This window comes from Dasypus novemcinctus, chromosome 7, assembly GCF_030445035.2.
Source record: "Dasypus novemcinctus isolate mDasNov1 chromosome 7, mDasNov1.1.hap2, whole genome shotgun sequence".
In the NCBI taxonomy this organism is placed as follows: Eukaryota; Metazoa; Chordata; class Mammalia; order Cingulata; family Dasypodidae; genus Dasypus; species Dasypus novemcinctus.
Genome location: NC_080679.1, coordinates 34,872,828 through 34,892,031, shown reverse-complemented (window position 1 = coordinate 34,892,031; position 19,204 = coordinate 34,872,828). Strand labels below are relative to the sequence as shown.

General features: G+C 37.4%; 1 protein-coding gene across 8 annotated transcripts in view; it reads left to right on the top strand.

Moving 5' to 3' along the window:
- UNC80 (unc-80 homolog, NALCN channel complex subunit) overlaps positions 1-19,204 on the top strand; it is a 270,741-nt gene that overhangs the window by 117,868 nt on the left and 133,669 nt on the right. For all 8 annotated transcript variants that reach the window (XM_058300212.1, XM_058300207.1, XM_058300210.2 and 5 more), the window contains exons 24-25: positions 14,323-14,458; positions 17,337-17,470. In XM_058300212.1, the coding sequence (XP_058156195.1) occupies positions 14,323-14,458; positions 17,337-17,470 (270 nt within the window). The remainder of the gene's footprint in view (positions 1-14,322; positions 14,459-17,336; positions 17,471-19,204) is intronic.

Below are 19,204 nucleotides of genomic sequence, written 5' to 3'. Positions count from 1 at the left end.
AAAATTTTATATGACATAAAATATTGCTATGAGATTTACCATTAATATTGCTCCCAAAACATATAAAGTCACACACACACAAATCCTCTAAGCAGCTTGAGCCAAACACTGGTGTCCCATCAGGTGTTTATATTTTCAAGAAAATAAAAGAACCCTGATTTTCTGTAGTGTTTGAGAGGAAAACATTTGGTTTCTGTTCTGCTGTTGGAGAAGTATTACAAATAAGAGCCCTCATCTCTACCCTCCAGGATCAACAAGGACCCAGGCCTGCAGATTAGGAGCTAGTGTGCCAGTGATCAGGGCTGGAAAATTTTCCATCTCAGCCTTGTTGCCCTGCAGGCCAGATATGTGGTTTGGGGCGGGTAGTTGGAATATGCAAGCTAGTACCTAGGAAGCAGGCAAGCTTTCCTCCAGATTTTTCCTGGGTGAGGTGGGAGAGAATGTACCTCTTTTCTATTACCCACCACTGTCCATATTTCAATTTCAATGATATCTCTTAACATAATGAAGTTTTGAGAAAACTTGAGATTTGAGATGGTTCTGTGTACTATATAGCATATCGTTATCAATGGTTTCATTATTTAGGTTTTTTGAAGCTTTTGAGTCTTTATATGAATGATAGCAACTGAATCAATATGATAGGCAGTGGCTAAAAATGCTCCCAAGCTATACTAAAAGTGCCTGCTGCTGCTCCCTGATTGGGACAATGTGGGAATAGGAATGGAAAGCTCCCTCTTTACCCTCTCATTAACACCCTGCACTTCTCCTTTTCATGATCTTAATGAATCTGTGTGTAAGTTATTTATTTGGTTTATGTTTTCCCAGTAAATTATAAATTTCTTGAAAGAGGAGACTGTCTCAATTTTTATCTTTGCTGTAACTCTGCATCGATCATAGAACCTGTCACAGAGGGGACACTCAGTAATTAATTGTAAAACAAATGGATGAATGTTAGCAGTGAAAGAACTTCAAACCATAAAAAGTCTTATAAAAATACAAGGAACTGGTTTTGGGTTAGTACTTACTTTGGTAGAATATTTAAATAGAGCAATTTATAACTATCTATGATCAATCACCGTGGGCCACATCCTATTTCCTACTGCAGTGACACAAAACAAGTAGGAGCCTTTAGTTGAACAGAATGTGCCTTCCTCATTTCAAAGGGACAAAAGGGATATTTGTGTAAATTTCTTTCCCATTCAGGTTATGAAAAATGAGAGATAAAAATTCTATCTGTGCAACATTTTTGTTTGTAATTACGTTGTTATTGAGCTCAAATGAAAAGTTCTGAAAACCTGTAATTTTGGTAAAGTTCAACTCATTCCAGAATCAAATGAAAAAAACTACATTAGATATACAAAGACTTCCTCTTGCTGCCCATTTTTATACCTTTAATTTTCTGTCACCTAATCCCTTATTTCCTAGAACCTGTTTCCTAAATCTCTTTTCCACAATGAGATGGGAATTTTCCCCTAAGGTTTCTTCATGAGAAGCTGTGCTGACAAGAAGTCTTAGAAGTATGTGTCATAGTAGACTGAAGAGAGTTAAAAGAAGAAACATAGCGGGGGGGGGGGGGCGTGGATGGGGGTGGCAGGGGCCGTTGGCTGCCCCTAAGCACATTCTCTAAATGTGGTGCCTTTTTAACAATTTGTGAAGTATATGTTTACATGATGGTTGAGAAGACTGTCATGAGATATTAGGGCAGAAATGTGAAAGCAAGACTGGGAAAGAAAGGGAAGTTAATCAGATGGTACATTTATTTTGGTGGGGGCCTCATTCTTCGACTAATCGTGTAGACCCTTTTCTGGCTCACTCACCTCAGGGAAGATAGGAATGTACTCGCTCTTTTGGTTGGAAGATAAGTGACCAAGTTACAGCCCAGACTTTCCCACTAATTGACCATAATGCCAACCTAAGTTTATCTCATTTAAATGTATTATCATTAAAATAGAGAGTAATATTTTCTACCTACTCAGTATTCATAAACACTATTTTAGTTCCTTGCTAAAGTCATGGGTGACTCTTTTCTAGAAGAGACCAAATTTTTTTTTAATTTCCCTTTTTTAGCAATTTTATTGAGATGTATTCATATACCATACCGTCCATCCAAAGTGTTCATTCAATGTGTTCTGTTAAAATCACAATTGTTCATCACCACAATCTATATTAGAGTATTTTCTTACTCCAGAAGGAGCTTCCCCGCCCCTTAGCAGTTGTCTTTCAATCCGTCACACTCAACACCTCAACAATATTCACTACGCTATGCAGTCCCATGTTTCATCCTTTACTTTCCTCTAGTGACATACACAACCCTAATCTTTCCCTCTTAACCACAATCATACCCCCATATTGGCAGTGCTATAATAATTACATTCTCTCTAATGTGCTATCATCACCTCTATCCAAACATTTACAGTCAATCTTATTACCAATTCTGCAAAAATTAAGCCCCTGCTCTCTATTCTCTATCCTCATTCTATCCTGTGGTAACCAATCTTCTACCTATTACCTCCATGAATTTGCTTATTATATTGAGTTCATAATAGTGAGATCATACAATATTTGTCCTTTTGCATCTGGCTTGTTTCACTCAACATAATATCCTCACAGTAAATCCATGTTGTCATGTGCATCATGACTTCATTTTGTCTTACAGCTGAGTAATATTCCATCATATGCATATACCACATTTTCTTTACCCATTCATCTGTTGATGAACACTGGGGTTGTTTCCAACTTTTCCCACAGTTGTGAATAATGCCACTATGAATGTTGGTCTACAGATATCTGTTCGCGTCCCTAATTTCAGTTCTTCTGGGTATATATCTAGAAGTAGGATTGCCAGATCATATGGCAGCTCTATATTTAACTTCCTAAAAAACTATCAAACAGTCTTCTATAGTAGCTGCACTATTATGCACTCCCACCAACTGTGAATAAGCATTCCTGGCTCTCCACATCCTCTCTAACACTTGTAGTTTTCTGTTTAAAAAAAAAAAAAATTGTGGCCATTCTAATAGGTGTGAAGTGATACCTCATTGTAGTATTGATTTACATTTCCCTAATAGCTAGTGATGCTGAACATCTTTTCATGTGCTTTTTTGCCATTTGTATTTCCTCTTTTGAAAAAGTATGTTCATGTCTTTTCCCCATTTTTTAATTTGGCCATTGGTCTTTTTTGTCATTGAGTTGTGGGATTTCTTTATATATCATAGGTATTAACCCCTTATTGGATATGTGGTTTCCAAATAACTTCTTCCATTGAGTAGGCTGCCTTTTGACCCTCTTAACAAAGTCCTCTGAAATAGAAAAAACATTTACTTTTGAGAAGTTCTCATTTATCTAGTTTATTTTTCATTGCTTGTACTTTGGGTGCGTAAGGTCTAAGAGATCTCCTCCTACCATAAGATCTTAAAGATGCTTTCCTACATTTTCTTCTAGGAGTTTTATGGTCCTGGCTTTTATATTTATCTCTTTGATCCATTGAGAGGAACTTTTTGTATAAGGTGTGAGTTAAGGGTCTGTGGCAGTTTGATATTATTGATGAATTTCAAAAAGAAATATTGATTGTGTTTGTAAAGTGGTCTGTTCATCTTGGCATCATACCCTTTGATTGTATTAAATTTAAAAGGTTCATTTTCACTTAATTAGATTAAGATTAGGGCTTTGATTCAGCCATGTCAGTAGGACATTGAGACCCCACCCCCAAGGTGAGTGAACACTCACACAGAAAATGACAAGGCAGAAGAGAGAGCTTAGTTTTTGATGGTGGAGCCCCATGAAGAGAGATGAGCCTGACAGTTTACAGCTGACCTTGTCACAGCAGCTGAGCCCAGAAAGGGATGAACCCTATGCAAGCCTACAGCTGAGATCAGAAGAAGCTGGACCCACAAAGCCTTAACAGGAAAGAGGGAGGCTGAGCCCTCACAGTTATCAGCAGCCATCTTGTGTCAACACATGGAAACAGACTTCGGGTGAGAAAGTACCTCTAAAGCTACCTTGAATTGGACTCTTAGGGCCTCGTGACTGTAAGCTTCTATCCCAAATAAATACCCTTTATAAAAGCCAACACATTTCTGGAACTTTGCATCAGCACCCCTTTGACTGACTAATAGAGGGTCTGGTCCCCTTTCATTTTTGGATATGGATAACCAGTCTTCCAACACCATTTGTTGAAGAGACTTTTCTGTCCCAGTTGACTAGATTTGGTAGCCTTGTCAAAAATCAATTGACCTGGGAAAAAGAAAGAAATTGACCATAGAGATATGAGGGTCTTTTGCTGAATACTCAATTCAATTCCATTAACCTATACGTGTATCTCTATGCCAATACCATGTTGTTATGACCACTATAGCTTAGCAATATGCTTTAAATTCAGGAAATGTGAGTCCACCAACTTTGGTCTTCTTTTTTAAAATATTTTTGGCTATTCGAGGTCCTTTTCCCTTCCAAATAAATTTGGTAATTGACTTTGCCATTTCTGCAAAGTAGGCTGTTGGAATTTTGATTGGGATTGCATTGAATCTGTAAGTCAATCTGGGTAGAATTGACATCTTAATGACATTTAGCTTCTAGTCCATGAACACAGAATGTCCTTCCATTTGTTTAAGAATTCTTTAATTTCTTTTAGCAATATTTTGTTATTTTCTGAGTACAACTGCTTTACATCCTTGGTTAAATTTCTTTCTAGATATTTGATTCTTTTTGCTATTGTGAATGGAATTTGTTTCCTTATTTCCTTCTCAGAGTATTCATTTCTAGTGTATAGAAACACTACTGATGTTTGCGTGTTGATCTTATATCCCACCACTTTGCTTAATTGCTTAATTGATTTTCTTGTGTTGAACTACCCTTGCATACCTGGGATCCTTAGTCAAGATATATAATTCATTTAATGTGCTGTTGGATTCCATTTTACTAGTATTTGTTGAGGATTTTTGTTGCCGCCTTTCTCCACCCCTCCTCCCCTTCCAGCCCCCGCCGTCCTTCCCGCCAGTCCCACCCATATTGCCAACCCACAATCTGCCCTCTTCCCCAGTAACTGCTTACCTCAGGTCTATCCATCAGCTTCAGCCTGTCCACAGCCGCCCCTTAGCCAACCCTCCCTTCATCACGCCCCTCCCTCTACCCAACCCTATATAACTAAGTGTACTTCCGTAATAAAGCAGACCTGTTCCTGCGTTCAGGTGGTCTCCATGGTTCTTTCCTAACCGCGCGTCCCCCATGCCTGGAGAGCCCCGGTGCTCTATCCCTGGAGCACCCCCCACCGGCGGTTCGGTAGGAGCTGACCCCCCCCCCGACTCTTGGGCCTGAGGGAGACTGAGACCTCCCCGCTCAGCAACAGATTTTTGCATCTATATTCATTAGAGAGATTGGTCTATAATTTTCTTTTCTTGTAATATTTGTATCTGGCTTTGGTATTAAGAGGATGTTGGCTTTGTAGAATGAATTAGTATTCCCTCCTCTTCAGTTTTCCTGAAGAGTTTAAACAGGATTGGTGTTAATTCTTCTTGAAAGGATTCACTTTATTTATTTATGATTGGTTTGTTGAGTTCTTCTGTTTCTTCTCGCATCAGTGTGAGTAGTTTGTGTGTCTCTAGGAAGTTGTCCATTTCTTCTAAGTTGTCTAATTTATTGGCAAATAGATGTTCCTAGTATCTTCTTATGATCTTTCTTATCTCTGTGAGATCAATAGTAATTGCCGCCTCCCCCCATTTCTGATTTTATTTGCTTGCTCTCTCATTTTTTCTTTGTCAGTCTACCTAAGAATTTGTCTATTTTGTTGATTTTCTTGAAGAACCAACTTTTGTTGATTTTCTCTATTTTTCTCTGTTCTTAATTTAATTTATTTCTACTTTACTCTTTGTTATTTCTTTCCTTCTGCTTGCTTTGGGATTAGTTTGCTCTTCTTTTTATAGTTACTGTAGGTGTGCAGTTAGGTCTTTGATTTTAGCTCTTCTTTTCTAACGTAAACTTTTAAGGCTATACATTTCCTTCTCAGCACTGCCTTCACTGTATCCTGTAGGTTTTGATATGTTTTGTTCTCATTTCCATTTGTCTCGAGATATTTACTGATTTCTCTTGCAATTTCTATTTTGACCCACTAGTTATTTAAAAGCATGTTGTTTAACTTCCATGTATTTGTGAATGTTCCCATTCTCTTTTTTATTGCTTTCCAGCTTCAATCCATTATGATCAGAGAAAATGCTTTGTATAACTTTAATCTTTTAAAATTTACTGAGAACTGTTTTGTGACCCAACATGTGGTCTATCCTGGAGAAAGATCCATAAGCACTTGAGAAGTATGTATATCCTACTATTTTGGGGTGCAATGTTCTCTCTCTCTCTCCCTCTCTCTCTCTCCCTCTCTCTCTCTCTCTCTCTATATATATATATATATATAATTACTTTTAGTTCATTTATCATATTATTCAAACTTTCTGTTTCCTTATTGAGCCTTTGTCCAGATGTTCTATCTGTCTATTGATAAGAGTGGCATATTGAAGTCCCCAATTATTATTGTAGAGATGTAGAGACGTCAGTTTCTCCCTTCAGTTTTGCCAGTGTTTACCTCATGTATTTTGGGACACCCTAGTTAGGTGCACAAAAATTTATTATTTTTATTTCTTCTTGAAACAATGCCCATTTTATTAGTATATAATGATCTTCTCTGTCTCTTAAAACAGTTTAACATTTAAAATTTATTTTGTCCAATATTAGTGCAATTACTCCAGATTTTTCTTGGTTACTGTTTGTATGGAATATCTTTTTCTAGCCTTTCATTTTCAGCCTGTTTGTTTACTTGGGTCTGAGGTGAATCTCTTGTAGACAGCATATAGATGGCTTATATTTTTTAAATCCATTCTGCCAGTCTTTTACTTTGATTGAGGAATCAATCCATTAACATTCAATGTTATTTCTGTAAAGGCATTACTAACTTTGGCCGTTTTATTCTTTGGCTTTCCTATGTCATATCTTACTGTTGTCTGCCTTTGTACCCTTTTAGTTACCCTTACTAATAATCTTCATTTCTACATTCTTGCCCAAGCCTTTCTCTCCTGTCTTTTAGTTTCAAGCTGAAGCACTCCCTTTAATATTTCTTGTAAAGCTGGTCTCTTGTTCATGTACTCCCTCAGTTCCTGTTTATCTGTGGAAATTTTAAACTCATCATTTTTGAAGGACACTTTTGCCAATAAAGGTTTCTTGGCTGGCAGGTTTTTTCTTTTTTTCTTAAATATATCATACCACTGTCTTCTTTCCCCATGGTTTCTGATGAGAAATTGGCAGTTAGTCTTATTGAGTGTCCATTGTATGTGATGAATTGCTTTACTCTTACTGCTTTTGGAATTCTCTCCATCTCTGGATCTCTGGCATTTGACATTCTGAATAGTGTGTGTCTTGGAGTAGGTGTATTTGGATTTATTCTGTTTGGAGTACATTGTCCTTCTTGGACATAAATATTTATGTCTTTCATAGGGGATGGAAAATTTTCCACCATTATGTCCTCAAATGTTCTTTCTGATCCTTTTCCGTTTTCTTCTCTTTTCAAGACACTCAACTCATAATATGTATGTTTCTGTGTTTCTCACTGTCATTCAATTCCCTGAGACCCCTGTTCAAATTTTTCCTTCTTTTCTCTGACCTGTCTTTTCAGGTCTGCATGTTCTGTCTTCTGATTTGCTTATATGTTTTTCTGCCATTTCAAATCTGCTGGTATGTGCCTCTAATGTATTTTTAATCTCGTCCATTGTGTCTTTCATTCCCATAAGATCTGTTACTTTCTTCTTGCAAGCTTTCAAATTCCTCATCCATTGTTCTCTTAATATCCTTTATCTCATAAGCCATATTTTCCTTGAACTCCTTTGATTGATTTAGGAGATTTGTGTGAACATCATTGATTAGTTGTTTTAAATCCTGTGTTTCATCAGTATTTTTAACTTTTTCCTTTGGTTGGGCCATATCTTCCTGTTTCTTAGTAAAGCTTGTAATTTTCTGCTGATGTTTAGGCATCTGATTATGGTGGTGAGTTTACTCTTATGGTAGATTTCTCTCTCTTGCCTAGGATTTTACTGTTGAGTGGTTTTGTTACCTGACTCTTCTTTGATTTTTGGTTCAACTTATTCTAAATCTTTAAAATTGTCCTGTTTAAATTATCAAAAACAAAGCCAGCAATCCACTAATGGGGCTCAGACGGGATCCCAGGGGGCCTGGGGGTAGGCACAGAAGAGACTCCACAGTCGTTTTCCCCCCTTCCTGGTCTACCAGCAGATGGCACTCTCCAGCGAAGCTTTCCACAGAGGTATCTCTTCCAACCACCTCTGGCTAGAGTTTCCACATCAGGCAAAGCCAGGCCCTGCTGTTTAAACTCACTGAAGAGAAACCACACTCAGCCCTCTGCCACACCCTCCCCTTTCCCAGGGAAGAAAATATCTACCCCCCTTTCAGTCAGCTATAGTCAGCCATGGGTGGGGGATGGGGTCAAGTAACTCACAGTTTTCGTTTTGGCCTCTTTGTCTCTCTGTCCCATTCCCTCTTGGACAATGTGTGACCTTTCCCTGGTCTGAAGATCCCCAAAGCAGCTGCTTTAGACAGCTTCTTCCCTTTCTCTGCTGTTTTTTTTAAGAGAGGTGAGCCCTCCAATGCCATCTTCCTGGAAACTTGCATCTGCCTGGAACCTCCTGTTTTGTTTTGGGTTGTTTTTTTTTTTTTTTAAGAACAAAAAAAATAAGATGGAAAATTTAGATTAATAAGAAACAGAGATCAGGTGAAGGGTTTTACTCACCTTAACCCCCCTTCAATTTTTATCCAAACCCATTTTTAAAACTTCAGCACTTGCTGGTGAAAGGTTTAAATAAGTAACATTCTGTTACTTCTTTTGAGTGGGTTTTGATGGCAGATCATTTTTTTATTAATAGCATTAAAATGCACATTAAAATGATTTTGGAGATTTCTTGCAGAAATTTGTATGTTATAAACATATTTGTTGTATATGCACAATTTATCACTCTAGGGAAAGTGATGAAAAACTTCATATGACTTACTTAAGGAAAACAGACAACTGTCATAAAATGCCAATGCCATTTATAATCCTCAATATAGAAAAAATGATTAATTGTATAGTGAATTTGGATTTGACAGAAGGTCTCCCAGAACCATCCACCGTTTACATTTTCCTATCTCCTGAAGATAAATTAGTGGGATATGTGAGGCCTGAATTGGTTAATCAGCCTATTAAGTCATGAGAAAGATGAATGGCTGGTGATCATTTGTTTTGAAAGCTTGCCACTTGACATTAACATAAACAAACCAACATAATTATTCTTAATTTAATAAAAATACCAACATACCATTAATGGGTGAAATTACCTTCTACTTCAACAATTTGTAGAACACCATTTAAAATCTTCAGTTGACATTTCTGTAACCTATTTATATTGATGGTTTTTTAAAGTCATTTCCAATTCTAATTCTAACATTTCTCCATGTTTTATTAACTGTTATATAATGAAAAATACAATTGGTTTATTATTTTAGTCAGATTTAGATTGAGAGAGTCCATAAACTGAGGCAGATTCCATTGGAAAATTACCAAGCTCTTTTTCTTACTGCCCTTCCAAGCCACTACTTCTAGAATATCAGAAAGCTCCCAAGAAAACGAGCTCTATAGCCCAGTGAGGTCAGGGCTTCTAGAATTCTGAATCCACTCTCCTTTTATCTCCCTTTCCTGAGACAGACCTAATTTTGGATCTTTTAAAGTCAGTAATGAGATTCTGGGTCACCAAGATACACAGTTAGACTAGTTGTCACAATTTGCAGCTTTTTTTTCCCTCTAAATTATCCCCCTTATTTCTAATTTCTAATATTTCTAAAGCAATATTAAAGAACTTTGTTATTACACTTTCAGGCCTCTGTTGGTTAGATGCCTTTCTTTTTCTTTTCCCTTTTCCTTTTTTTCCTAAAAGTATGAGTAATTTTGATTTCTCCAGTGCATTAGTCAGTCAAAGGGATGCTGATACAAAGTATCAGAAATTTGTTCACTTTTACAAAGGGTATTTATTTGTGGTAAAAGCTTACTATTACAAGGTCCTAAAGAGTCCAGCTAAAGGTACCATAAGAGGTACTTTCTCAACAAAGTCTGCTGCCAAGTATTGAAGCAAGATGGCAGGTGATTGCTGCCAGGTCTCTCCCTCCTTTTTCTTCCTCTTGAGGCTCCATGGTCCCAGGTTCTTCCTGATTTCAGCTGTAGGCTGACATAGGGCTTGTTTCTTTAAGGGCTTCCTATATATCTAGCTTCTGGCATAAGGCTTGTTTCTTTCCAGGACTTCAGCTATTTGAGCTGCCTTCTTTCTATGACATGGCAGGAATGAGATAATCAAGTTCTCTCCTCTTCACTGTCTATGGAGCTCTCTGTCTTCCTGTGTCATAATCTTCTGTGTCTTCTTGAGTGAGTGCCTATTTATATCAGCCCACCAAAGCGGTTGGGGACTTAACCTGAGTTACACCCTACCCATGTGGTCAAATCAAAGCCCTAATCCTAAAATAATTTAATCAAAGGCATCTCAGCTGACTCTAATCAAAGGGTATCACACCCAGAGGAACAGACCAATTTACAAACATAATTCTTATCTTTTTTGGGGTTCATAAATAATCTCAGACTGCCACATCTAATATTTGTGAGTATGTGGGGAAAATGGGTTTTGAACAGAACTGGCCAAATGCTTCAAAGTAGGAAGATGTTTTGACCCCCATTTATTACCTGTCTGGAAGTAGAAACAATTTAGGCAAAAACAGCTGTTATTTGAGGAGGGTTTTGAGGAGGGTTTTATTGGCACGCCCTTTCTGAACTAACAGTCATAATTGCTAATCCCATTGGTTTCCTGCAAAAAAGGAAAACTCATTCATTAAGTGCTGATTATTAGGGGGATTTGGGTTTACAAGGAGACTTTGACAAAGGACTTCCCAAATATATGTTTTCAGGGCAGATGTCCTCTGTCTTGCAGTATTTGACAGTGCTGATGCCCCCACCTTTTTTCTTCTTTCATGTCTTCCATGACCCGGATGCCACAGAGTTTCCTTGCATCTCTGTGCCCAGTCCTGTATCTCCTTCCCAGGTCCTTACACCTCTCATAAATGTAAACATTCCCCAAGATCTCTTATAATTTCTTCCCATATAATTTCTCCCAGGGTTACATCAACTCTTGGGTTTTCAACTGTTACTTGTATTCCAATGACAAAGACTTCTCTTTCCACTATTACCTGCATGCCAATGATAAAGACTTCTCTTATCCCTAACACTTTTCAGGCCCTAGGCCTGCACTGCCAGCTTCATTTTGGAGGCCTTCACTTAATATCCTGAAATTCAAACTGACCAAATAATACCCTTCTCCCTACCTAAATGTGCCTCCACCTGCAACCCCTCCTGGCCTGTTCATTCTTATTAATGGTACCACCAGATGACAGCCTTTGAACATTTTCCAAGCCTCCTCTCCCTATTTAGCGCCCCCTCATCATGTCACTGACACCTCTTTTGGTCAAATATTTTTCACTTCTCCTCTGGATGATTAAAGTATTTTTCTCTTGGTCTCCTCTCTGCTGTCTCCCCTTGTCTCATCCATCCTACATGCAGCCAATAAAATGAACTTCCTATGGCACAGCCCATCCGAAAACAGAACTTTCACACTGATTTCTCAGCTTCTAGACTTGTCCCCCTCCAATTTATTCTCTATACTGGTATCAGAATGATTAGACTAAAATGCAAATCAGATTATATTTTTTAAATATTTTAAGTGCTTAAGTGGCCCTCTGTTGCCCTTAGGATAAAACCCAATTCGTTGCTTAGCCTGGCATCATTCCCCTTTACATCACCTTTTTGCTCAAACCATATCAAGATTATTAATGATGAAGACCAAATGCATAATGTACCTTTGCATCTAGGAGGCATTCGATAGGCTATTAATTACATTAAATTTTTGAAAGCAGTGAAGATAGTTTGTGTATTCCTGGCTTCTAACACAGTATCCCTCAAATGAGTTATTACGTTACTCTCCCATTCAAAACCTACTGTTCATCATTCTTCGGATTGCAAAATGAAGTTCAGCTTCAAGCACCATAGGATGTAGTCCCAATCCACCTTTCCAGCCTTTCTGCCTATTATTCCATCCCACAAAATTTTGCCTCATCCACTTGTGCTTGTCAGTCTCTGAACAAGTTGATGCATCTTCCTGAATATGGATATTTTAGGACCCTCCATCCAGAACATCCAAGCTCCTTCCACCTTCTTTACCAACCAGATTCTACCAATATCTGAGTTCACAGCAGTGAGACTTTCCATCATTCTCTGAACTGAATTTAAATTTTGTGTCTTCTGAACTCATAAAGCACTTTAAGTCTTTTCTGCCACATAATGTGTTTCATTGGTTTGCTCTTACTTCCTCTATAGACTGACTCATGGAAGGAATGACCACAAGACAGTCAGGTACCCTGAGTTTGAGTCCCAGTTCATAATTTGCTGAGTGACCTTGAGCTAGTCTCTTAACCTCTCTCACTTTCTTATTGCTAAACAGGGACCTTCCTGTCTGTAGGTTTATAATCTACTAAGGGCACGTTGAACAAAGACATAAATAAGTTGGTACAAAGTGAAATGAAATTGCTTGTGTGTGATAGCAACTTATTCAACTTTGGATTTCACTTAATGCCTTCACAAATGACCCACTTAATAAATATTTGATGAAAGAAAGAAGAAAGGAATAAACATAGCTTTAAGGCATTTTTCTAGCCTTGGAAGAGACAAGAGCTCTACGTTATTTTCTAAGTATTATCCCAGACAAGTTCATTTTTTGAGTGACCCTAATCTTTATGAACTACCAATTTAATTTAAATTGCTCAGTTACAATATCCTGAAAGGATCAATGTAATTTTTCCCCCCTCGAGTCTCCCTGTTCAGTCTGTTAGCTCTAATCTAGACTCATGATTAGATGTATGTTCCCTTCCTTTAGAAGTGTGTTCCAAAATGGTAGCACCAGGACAAGGTCTTTTGTTGTGGGAAGGGTTTTGGTTTTATGTTTTCTTTGTTTTGTTTGCTTAAAACTTATCAGGTTAGCAGTTATAATTTTAGTATCCTGCATTGTCTTTCTACACTGAAGTCTCATTGGTGTATTCCCTCCACTCACCCCCTGCCCCTCCCCCCTAGATTTTCAGTTCAGTTTCTCACTTACTTGAAGAGATTTCTTTGTGTCCAGCTAAACAAGACAATTGCACGACTTGTATTTTCATTTAAAGAGCTCTAGACATATCTCTGCATGTCAGTTTCCAGTAGTGAGTGTAATTTCTTGTTTGCCCAGAATTTAATAACTTTCCCAAATATTGAAAGAGAAAGGTAGAGGAAAAGAAAATTAGTTAAAATTTTGCTCTTAAAAAAAATACAACATCTAATGCACGGAGTAAACAAACTGTCAAACCCCAATGCCAGTGCTCATTTTAGCCTTCACCCTGTCTCACTTCCTAAGTCCTTTTCCCTTCCATTGTTGCATACATCATGTAATTGGAATATAAAAAGAATTAGATAAAGTTACTGTTTTTGTCTCTTCTGGTGGAAAATTCCTTTTTATAATCAGACAACAGTGCATAAAAATTCAAAAGAACAGAGAACAAGGGTACTGGTTCTATGAAAAATTTAGAAAAGCCAATATTATCCATGTTCTGTATTATTAAAAGTCATACTTCTAACATTGTTGTTAGGTACTTTACCAAAAAAAAAATAGTATTAATGACTAGTGACTAATCATGACTCATAGAGTACCATGGAGGGAGAGAGGAACATAATCTATAATAGAATTCAATAAGTACATACATAATGGCAGATATAAATAAAATTTCAGTACCAGAATTTTTGCCAACCTCCAAACACTTTAACAAGATATGACATTCTCATAAAGCAGCAGAGTCAGAAGCACCCTGAGGAACTGTGGCTTCTTCTGTTTTACTCCATTAAAAAAAAAAAACAACACTGCTTTATTGCAGACATATAAAATAGATGACCTTTGAGTAAGTAGAAATATTTTCTGAAAAACTGTACATGTGTACAGAGCTATCATTCCAGTTGCTGTAAGTCTTTGGACTAACTGAACTGGGAGAAAGCATCAATGTCTTCTGTATCTGGATTTCCACATTGGAAACCACAGTAGTAATAGTAGTGTGGCGTAAAGGGAGGCTTATGCTGGGAATAATTCCCATTAATTAGTTGATTATGTTCTCTGTAATGTGAGAGTCTGTTTCAGAGCCTGACAATACCTTGTTCTGTTTCATTTCTTTTTCCCATGTCAGGCAATTGGCGTCCGATTGAATGAGCTATGCCACGGGGAAAGTGAGAGCCCAGCCAACCTACTGGGTCTCATTTATGATGAGGAGACCAAGAGGAGACTGAGAAAGGAGGATGAGGAGGAAGACTTTTTAGATGACAGTAAGGAGACTCCCTTTACTACAAGAACCCCTGCTTGTAAGAACCTCTGCTTTAGGAGCACTTAATATTTCCTCTTTCCTCTTTCATATTCTTACCACCTTCCCATGTCTCCCCACTGCACCCTTTCCCTTTTTCCTTATGTATGAATGTAAAGCATGAGCATAAAGCCACAGAGAGAGAGAGAGAGCAAGAACCAGAAAGAGAAGAACGTAGACAGGGGCAAAGAGCTGCAGGCATTGTGGAACATCCATTACTTTTTAGTCTTTGATTCTTACTCTTGAACAAAGATTAGTATTAAGGCTCTCTGAGAGACTCTCACTCTGAAAGAATATAGTTGTGGAAAAGTACTGTCCCAGAAGAGATTGTGTTGGTTTTGTGTTTAGCTATTGCTCTTGAAAATAAAAAAAGAAAACCAAATAGAATTGATCATGTAATATTTTCCAAATCACTCAAATATTAAAATATTTAATTAGAATATACAACAGAACTTAACAGGAAATTTTAATATTAAAAGTTTCAGAAGTATCAGAACTGTCAATGTCTGCTGTCCTATAGTCACTTAATAAAATTACAATTTACTCCCATCTTAGAAGAGTAGAGACAGAGAGATTCCTGTTACATCCCCCTCCAAAACCATTTTGTACGTACATGTGTTCTGTACCATACAAGCTTGCATGTATGTGTACCACTGCATTTTACAGAGATTTCCAGTTATGGTTATATAATTAGTATCTTCAGATGAAGAAGATAAATGTGGTCTCTTCCTCTTGACCTGCCTTGGTGGTTTGAAACTCAAGCTTCTTGATTGTGTCTTTGGGGCTAACCTTAGCTAAGTTATGCCAAACATACTGTGTCTTTTTAGTTGTGAGATGTAAAAGGGTGATTATGCTGTAAAATTGGACAGAACTAAATAATAATCAAAGAGAACTTGTCTCCCTGTCCACTTTTATACAAAGGATCTTATTTCTGCATTTTTCTTCATCACTGTGCTCCATTCTAAGCCCTTATGAAATCACAGCAAATCTTCTGGACCTAACTGCTGACCACACCACAAATTCTTGCATCCATCCTTAGTCTAATGGTGAAAATTGACCTTGAAGTTTTTCTGAACTTCACAGGAGTGTAGACATCCTGGAGTGACTTCAAGAATTAGGTCTGATCCACAGGAGGACTTGATTATCAGAAAGTCACAGAACTAGTGAAAGCCTGTCCTACAGCCCATCCAACTATTATAGAAGACATCCCAAAGGATCTTTCCGAACAGAGAGGAAGTGAAGCAGTATTAAACTGATCTATCCCCATAGGCCAGAATGAACTGGAGTCTCCATGAGACCACATAAGTATCATTTACTCATACGTTATGCCTGGTGTTTTAGCTTTTTGGTAGGACCACATAGAATTGAATGATGACAGTCATGAAAGAGCCTAACAAAGACCAGCTCATTGTCTATAGAACTAATGAAAAGAATCTGGATGATAGCCTCAGGAGTAAATGGAAAGATAACTGAAGTTTGTACTAAATGTCTGGTGTTCAATTATTTTTTTAAAAGTGTCACAAATCCAGGGAATTTCTAGAGTCATGTAGCCTCCACTGAATATAGAATTAATATAATCCTGATTTAGTTCTACTTGCAAGTCAGTACATAGCTCATTTTGTATTTAAAGCTAATTGTAGTGCAAACAAGTATCAGTGTAAAAATTCTACAAGAGCTTGTCTCTTCCATTCTTAATGAGAGGCAATGATCCCAGCCACATTATCACTTCTGGGGAGAAAGTAGTTGTTTGTATGAGGAAATGAAAGCCCAGATGTCTTCAGAAAGACCATAATTTCTACCTACGCTCAATAAAAATCATGAAGTATATATTTTATTCCATTAAGTAAACCAAATCACTGAAAACATTTTAGAGATATTTTAAGATGTTGATATATGATGATAATTATGCTAACCGTATGACTTGATTCATGCAAAATAGATAGCTATTTTCTTTCTTTTATGAGAGGCAGAACTTACCTGGCATTGGTTTGCTTTTCTGACACTGATGAGTACATTTCTACATGGTTTTTGATGACATATATCTGAAAACAGATCCTGAATTTTAAATATGGGGGAGCGGGTGTAGCTCATTGGTTGACTGCGAGATCCTGGGTTCAATCCAAAAAAATGCCTTATGGAGTCATCTCAGCCATTATCTGTCTTTACAGCAAAATCCATTATTTGGCCTATGTTGGGTGCAATGTTTTATTCACTCAAAGAACAGTATTACTCAGCACAAAGAATATTTGCATACCTCTAAGATAGTTATACCTTAATATAACAGGCTAGCTATTACTGCTAACTCTGTAATATAGGTGATTAGGTAAATGTCTTATCTATGCTTCAGAAACGTCTGAACAAGAGCTGAAGCAATTTTACTGCTCTCTGGCCATAGAGACAGCCATCCCTCAAAATATGAATTGACAAAAGATTTTTATAGTTCCAAATCTAGTTCACTGCCACATATATCATTTAAATCTGATTAAATAGCAGGATGAAAAACCTTCTTGCAAGATTGCTTTCCATTTCTGTATTTTTAAAAGGCTTTCTAAGTCAGTGAAGCTGTATTTTGTAACTATGATGCTTTAAGGAAAATTCTTTAGTTCTGTTTGACTGCTGTTTTAATACTGAGGCACTCATTATAGAATTGCAAAACGGAGGAAGAGAGGGGCATATGGTAACGTATAGATTATATAGACAGAGTAGTGGCATTTCGAATTGGACATGTATAGGAAGTATTCTCATATGCAGTTTGACTTTACACATGTGTAGCTATGTCCATCAATCCGTGCCCGTTTTTTACTGATCTATTTTTTTTATGAAAGAACTCTTTCATTCCATAGGTACTGTGAACCCTTCTAAATGTGGCTGCCCCTTTGCCTTGAAGATGGCAGCATGCCAGCTTCTCCTGGAGATTACCACCTTCCTGAGAGAGACCTTTTCTTGCCTACCCAGACCACGCACTGAGCCTCTGGTGGTAAGTAAAGCATACACATCAATAATCAGGCTACTTGAGGAAGCCAGATGTGTAGCTAGGTTTTTGAGAATTCACAATTTCCTCCAATCCCAATGACTAAATGTATTATATAATTTCAAAACTTCAACCAAAGGATTTTCCTATATGAAAAATATGTTCTTTTCTCTAATAGAAAAATAATAGCTCAAAAGTCATAGAGGGGAGCAGAGGTAGCTCAAGTGGTTGAATGCTTGCTTCCTACTTACGAGGTTGTGGGTTTGATCCCCAGTATCTCCTAAAAACAAACAAACAAAAAAGTTAACCTAGAAATTGCAAAAGACACCACTGCTGTGTAAAATAATTGTCTAACCACTTTCACAGTATGCTAGGAACACTTAAGAACCTTAAGATTCCTTTACACTTCAAAATATGAGTTGTTTTATGGTCAGATTTTTTTTCAGAAAAGCCACTGATTTTTTTTTTAATACTAACTGTTCATAAATACATATAAAATTATGCTTCCAATGAGTTTTCTCATTGGTGGAATTACTTGTTTAAGCATTTAATCGCTAAACATCCCAAATATATGTTTTTATTCCTACAAGATTTTCTGTGAATTATGGATAGGTAGAAAAGACCACACAGAGACACATACACACCTATACATAAACTCAAGTACCATCAGGGCCTGATTGTTTAGTTGAAAATACAAATAGTGTACAAGAGCCAGAAATCTAAACAAAGCATATGGTATGGGGCATATGTTGGAGCTGATTTTCCTTGACCCTTAGTTCTTTAATGGGCACCAAATAGTGATTCTTTTCATCATAGACATAATCCAGCCAGAGTTGAGAAACCAGATTTTTTTTTTTTTAATACAAAGCTTATACCATTCTCCCAGAAGAAGTTAGTAAAGACCTGTATCCTTCCCTTCAAGTGAATTTTGCAATCCTCCAGCTCTCCTACCTGGGGGTGAGGGTGGAATGGGAAAGAAAGAATCAGTGTTCTGCTGTTTCTGAGCAGTACTCATTTTAGAGTACTTTGGGCTTCCAGTGTTCTGGAATGCCCATTTCCTCACACCCTAAAGCATAAAATGGGTACTTTAAGTTGTAAATATTTGTGGGCAAAATATATTTTCAAAAGAAAAATACTCACATTTGGAGTGTACCATTTGGATATGGGAAGTGAAGTTCATCCTATTTCCTTTGTTTAATTTCATATTAGCCTAGGGCTTTTTGTTTGTTTTTGTTTTCTTTCCCCAACCATCCTTTTAAGAAGGACACCTGTTAATGCCTGGCAGAAATGCTGTTTATTGAACCCTGCATTCTGAAGAATCACGAAGATAAGTCGTTTCACCCCCTTCATGTTCAAGTTAGCATAAAGGGAGGACTTGATGACTTTCTCTATTTGGTCGATTTTTAAAGATTGCTAAGAATCTTCTCAGTATGACAAACCTTGCAAAGCTGAGGCCAGGCGAGGTTGGTAATTTCAGTGCTGTTTGTTCAGATAGCTCTGGGTCCTTTAACGGCCCAAGGCCTAGGCACACACTGCGTCTCCCTTATTGAGCTGTCCTTGTTACCTGTTCAAACAGTTCATGTTGAAATGAGAATAGCTTCTTTCTAGAGTTTCTGATTGCAAAGTTCTGTATAAATTGACCAAAATAGACCTTTTTTTGAGGTGGGGGATGGGGCGCATAGTTTTTCCTGTGGGATTGTATTTCTAAGACAATACATGGTCTGCTAAATAGTAATTCAG